At 53.4% G+C, this 5,828-nt stretch overlaps 1 protein-coding gene across 1 annotated transcript; it reads right to left on the bottom strand.

The window, feature by feature from the left end:
* LOC134101266 (leukotriene B4 receptor 1-like) lies at nt 1-642 on the bottom strand. The gene has a single exon (XM_062554868.1). The coding sequence runs from the start codon at nt 640-642 to the stop codon at nt 1-3; it is 642 nt and encodes a 213-aa protein (XP_062410852.1).
* Between the last annotated feature and the right edge of the window lie 5,186 nt (nt 643-5,828).

The raw sequence follows: 5,828 nt of genomic DNA, 5'->3' as shown, positions 1-5,828 counted from the left end.
TCACCCTTCGGTGCAGGGCGATGTACAGTACAGCGAGGCCATGATGGAGAACGGCAGCACAAACAGCAGCAGGCTCTCCATCAGCAGTGTGGCCACCTGCTCCCCAGCCCACCTGTAGCGTGGCAGGCAGTGGAGCAAGCCGTCCATGCCCGCTCTCACTTCTCTCTGGACCAGCGCGTGAGAGGACATCACGCCTCCGAGGGCCCACACGAGCCCCAGTAGAATCCGGCGCCCCGTGGACTTGAGCTCGGCCCAGCGCTGCGGGTGGAGCACCTGGAGGTAGCGCTGCACGCTAAGCAGAGTCACGCACAGCATGCTGGTGTAGAGGCTCCAGTACTCCAGGCACGAGAGGAGCTTGCAGGGCACGGCGCCCAGACTCCAGCCGTGAAGCAGCGTGTGGATCCACACGGGCAGGGTGAGGAGCGTCAGCAGGTCCGACACAGCCAGGTTCAGCATCAGCCAGAGCGTGAATCTCCCCCCTGCCAGGCGGGGCTGGAGGACGGCCAGAACCACCAGGTTCCCAGGTACCCCCAGAGCCCAGCAGAGGCCCAGCAGGCCACTGGCCGCCCGGATCTCGAGCGAGGCCTGCACAGCGGAGCTGGCATTGGAGGTGTTGAGCTGCTGCTGAGTGTTGGTGGACATGGCTGTTGCCGCTGCTGGAGCAGTGTGATCACTGCAGTCCTTGACAGCAGCATGAGCAAAAAAGAGGAAGCTGTTGATATATACTTCTTGCAGAGTGCAGAGTTGTGGTTTGTATATATTTTGAAGCAAAATAAACGCACTCTCGAATATAATCTTGTTACTTTATTTATCTTGAAAGCATGAACAAGACGGACGCGTTTCGGCTAACATATTCGAGAGTGCGTTTATTTTGCTTTAAACTAGTTTTTCTTTTTACGCACCCAAAGACTTTATAAAATTCGGAGTTCGAGCGCATCTGCCTTACTGATCTTGTATATATTTTGGTCATTGCCATTATTCTGTACTTCATGTTACAGTGTAATGTTTATTGAGGTCACCGTAAGCTGCTATGGACAAAGAACCAATAGCATAAGCATGTATATTGAAAACAATATAACTGAAGTTATGGATATGGACAACACATTTTCTGTCATTTCCTTTTTTTAAAAAATTTGTTACACAATACGTGTTGAAAATAACACAACAAAGTTATTTTTTTTAACACGTTCTGTGTCTAGATAGGGACAACACCTTTGTTTTTAAGAGTGTAATGTTTGTGGTTTGCTTGTTTGCTTGCTTGTTTCCATTTTTGTATCCTCTCTGTCTGACCCCTCGGTTGTGGGAAAGTATGTGTGTCTGTGTGTGTACTATTGCTTGATAACTAAATAGTAAAAATAGGTTGTCCTTCTTACCGAGAAACAAAAGGGGCTTTTAAGTCTGCGTTTCAGGAGTGTTCAGTGTGTCTACGTAAAGGAACACACCACTGTTTTATGAAATTGGGTTATTCATCATCTACCAATTCAATTTCTGAACATGGAGGCACCACCTGGCCAAGTACATGAACAATGGCAACTGCCTGCTCGAGGAAGCCCACCACTCATCAGGGCCAGGTTCACTACTCATCCAAGGATGGTCAGGGTGTTCCTACCACCTACTGTACTCTCCTTTCCTCAATCCTATTGAGGAGTTCTCTTTCGGTCGACTCGTTCGACACAGACCGTGACTCTATGGGATAGCGCCCTCGCGCGACCGCTCTTGAAGCCCTTTTAAACACGCCTATTGGCGGAGAGAGCTGTCACTCACAGGTAGCCCCGCCTACCTATAATAAATTACAGTGACGCTCGCTCCTCATCACATTTTTCGCTCTTCAAGACTCGCTAAGAAGCCGTAACTGAAGAGTTACTACCCACGCCAACGAATCTTACTTCGAGTGTTCCGGCTAAACTGTTTCCTTGGGGAAGAGGCTATACTCGACCCCACGAAACGTCGGGACACTAGTTAAAAAAGAAAGAAAGAAAGAAAGAAAAGAAAAAGAACAAGAAAAAAGGACAGTTCGAAATATCTGGCCGCTTCAGCTCGCCTCTTTTCGAACTTTAGCTAATTTGCTAACGTTGCCGTGTAGCCTGGAGACTAGCCGCGTTTTGCCCGCTTCTCCACTAGCTACTGTAGCCTGCAACTAGATATTTGCCTTAAATTAAGCCATGCATTCTGCGGTACGTCCCAAACTTCGACCTTGCCCTAATGCTTGTGGCCACTCGATTGAGAGGAAGGATACCCATGCCGCCTGCGTCTTCTGCTTGGGGCTCCAACATGCCCGAGAGGCCTTGGACAACCCGCAGGGATGCGCTGCCTGTTCTCGCTTCGGGCTCAGAACACTACAGCGCCGGTTTGACGATTTTGGACTCAATCTCCCGACTCAGGACAGTTCGGACCCCCTGCTCTCCGAACTCGTAATGAGCGAGGAGGACGAGGCTCAGCTCCTCAACCTGTCTGGGTCGCAAGGAGCCTCCTCCAAGGCGCGTCCATCGCCGATGCCACTCCCCGCTCTGGAAGCGCTGGAGTACTCTTCCGAGGAGGACGTAGCAATGGAGGAGTGTGTGGACGGCGAACTGCTTTTCCCCCTCTCTCAGCCCGCACCGGCCTCGACTGCTGCGTCGGTTATGGGGGAGTCTGCTACGGCGGAGTCTCACACCACAGCGGGCAAGCTGTTCCTTGCCACGTGCCAACGCGCTGCTAGCCGGCTTGGCGTCAAGTGGCCGCGTCCGCCGCCGACGCCTGTGATCAACAGGCTAGATGGGAATTTCCTCCCCCCTCCATTACCAGCTCCCAAGCCTTCGGTCCCCCCGTTCCAGGACTGTCTGGACGACGTGGCGAAGACCTGGGGCAAGCCGTTTTCTAACCGGGTGGTCATCGGTGGTTTCGGCTCTCTAACGGAGATGGAGGGCGCCGCTGAGAGGGGGCTGCTGGATTGTCCCAGGGCTGAACTGTCACTGGCGTCCTACCTGGCTTCGGACACCAACATGGGCTTGACCGCGTCCTCCCAACTGCCGCACAAGCAGCCTAAATTCACCTCCCAGCTACTGGAGAAGAACTACAAAGCTCTTGGTCAGGCAGCCCGAGCTCAAAACACTGTGTCGCTGCTCCTCGCCTATGTGGCTGAGTTGCAGGCTGAGATGGGTGTAGCCCTCGAAGATGGCAAACCGGTGAAAGACTTGTGGACTGAAATCCGCACCGCGATGGACTTCGTCATGAGGTCCACGCGCTGTTCCTACCAGGCTGTCGGGAGGGCTATGGGGCTGACAGTGGTAGCCCAGCGACATCTCTGGCTCAATCTGTCTAAGGTCCCTGACAAGGATAGGCACGCCTTCCTGGACGCCCCTGTGGACCCCAGCGGGTTGTTCGGTTCAGCGGTCTAGGCCATGCAGACCCGCTGTGAGTCTAAGAAGAAGGAGAACGAGGCTTTCAGCTACCTCCTCCCCCGCAGACTTGCCCCGTCGACCTCGACTTCGGCTGCTGCACAACGCTCTCCCTCGCCACAGCCAGCTGAGCCCGCACGCCAGTGGCCGAGCAAGCGTTTTCAGTCGACGACACCCCGCCAGTCCCAGCCACAGCCACAACCATCCCCCGCGGTGGTGCAGGGCGCCTGGGCACGACGTCCGTCGATCCAGCTCGACGCCGACACTGGCCGACCGCCACGCCGTGGCCCAATGGCTGAAAAAGAAAAAGAAACCGGCGTAGCGGGAGTGCGAGCCCCGCACATACATGCGAGGTGTCGGGCCGGCTATATCACGCCTTGCCCGACACTCATGCATAACCCCCCCACGCTCAGCTCTGGGGGAGTTCATCGTGTCACACAAGCACATGTCCCTTCTACGTGACAAAAATAAAGGCTTCATGCCCACAAGTGTCCCCTCACTCAGATTATCTAAGTCCCACGGTTACTCCTCTGGGTTTAGATCAAACACAAACTTGTCACCCCACAAACACAAAATCCCTGTCTGTGGTGAGAATAAAATCAGCGCACCCACACGGTTGCTCTGTAATGAGTCCCGTAGCCTTAACTCACTTGGGACAGTCGAGATATTCGGCCGACTTTCAGATTACCGCCCCCCTTCGCACTTGCCTTCGCCTCTTAGGCTTGATGGCATCAATGATAGCAGTAGTGCCACTGGGCCAACTGTTTATGAGGGATATGCAAAAATGGGTGTTCTCCCTGGGCTTGTGTGCGGAGCGGGGCGCACACATGAACAAAATGATATCCGTCTCGACATCGTGCATGCAAGCACTGCGAATGTGGCGAGACCCCTCGCTGCTGTCGCGGGGTGCTTCAATGGGCCTGATAGCTGTGCGCAAAGTGTTAACTCTCCCTCTCCAACCAGGAATGGAGGGTTCATCCGTCAGTAATAGAACATCTATGGGCTCGGTTCGGACGGGCGGAGATCGACTTGTTTGCGTCGAAGGAGAACACGCACTGCGAACTGTTCTTCTCCATCCTGGACTGGGACGCACTGTTGGGCACGGATGCGCTGGCGCATACGTGGCCGAATGTCCTTCTCTATGCATTCCCCCCAGTTCACCTGGTCCCGAACGTGCTGACGAGGGTGACGGTGTGGACACATATGCACTACATATGTGTCGGAAGGTGTCGCACGTCTTCCCCTCGTTTGTCGTGAGTGGGCGTTTCGTTTGAATTGTCAGTTAGCAGTTCATAAGCAGTTCGTTTTAACTTGTCTAAAGTGTTTCTCACAAATATACACCATTTAAGGCGTGTATTTAACAGCATACGAAAATATTAATAGCCTACACAAACTATGCAAGCCATTTTGAAATATTGTTTTATTTAAACTACTCAATGCAATCTCAAATCCTCACCAGAAACACCAACAGTCAATGTATTTCTCCAAATCCAAGTTTCGTTTATTTTATGGACAACTAGCTGGTCGTGGAAGAGTTCGTTTAAACATGAATTTAGTTTCACGGGCACTGTTGTACTAGGCCTACAACGACGAACCTACTACCTCGTGCTTTCATTGGACAGACGGCTCGCGTTCAACGGACTCATTTGCATAGAGCTGGGGATCGGCCAGCTTTTCTGTCGCGCGACAGGTTTTCAAATGCAGCGCTGCCTTCCCGGAATGCTTTGCGGGTCCGTTAAAGTCGCTTGACGTCACCCATAGGGAAATAGCGGGTTGCGACACGACAAAGTGAAGTGCCGGACAGATCTGGCCGTACCGTGAGGGACGGGGGCCTCACCTTCATATTGATCGCCCCGTGGTGGACGAACAGGCCATGGCTGGCGGAAATCTTCCAGCTCTTGGTCGGAGTGCCTTGGCGCCTCCCCAACCACACGGACCTCCTGTCTCAGATGGGAGGAGAGCTCCTCCATCCGAACCCGTGCATTTGGAACCTGTACGCCTTCCTCGTGAGCGGGAAGCGCTGAGCTCCGCAGGGCTGCCGCAGAATGTTATCGCAACCATTCAGAGTGCCAGAGCCTCCTCTACGAGGTCTCTATATGACTTGAAATGGTCAGCATTCGAAAAGTGGTGTGACCATAGAGGCATTGTCGCTTTCCAGTGCTCGATCGCGACAGTGCTTACGTTCTTTCAAGAACTGTTTGAACAAGGCAAAGCTCACTCGACGCTTAAAGTCTACTTGTCAGCCATTTCAGCCTGTCATGTAGGCTATGACGGCGTCTCCCCTGGAGCACACCCCCTTGCGAGCAGGTTCCTTAAGGGCGTCCGCCGCCTCCGTCCGGCGGCCAGACATAATTTTCCGACTTGGGACCTAGCCATGGTGCTGGACGCTCTTTGCGATGCACCATTCGAGCCCTTGCAGCAAGCGGACATAAAGGTTGTTTCCTATAAGAC

This window comes from Sardina pilchardus, chromosome 14 (genome assembly GCF_963854185.1).
Source record: "Sardina pilchardus chromosome 14, fSarPil1.1, whole genome shotgun sequence".
Taxonomy (NCBI): domain Eukaryota; kingdom Metazoa; phylum Chordata; class Actinopteri; order Clupeiformes; family Clupeidae; genus Sardina; species Sardina pilchardus.
The sequence above is the reverse complement of the archived record's forward strand: the minus strand, read 5'-3'. Positions and strand labels throughout refer to the sequence as shown.

Bases quoted from the DNA above. Each gene is read 5' to 3' on its own strand.
- LOC134101266 (XM_062554868.1), bottom strand. From the start codon at position 642: ATGTCCACCAACACTCAGCAGCAGCTCAACACCTCCAATGCCAGCTCC.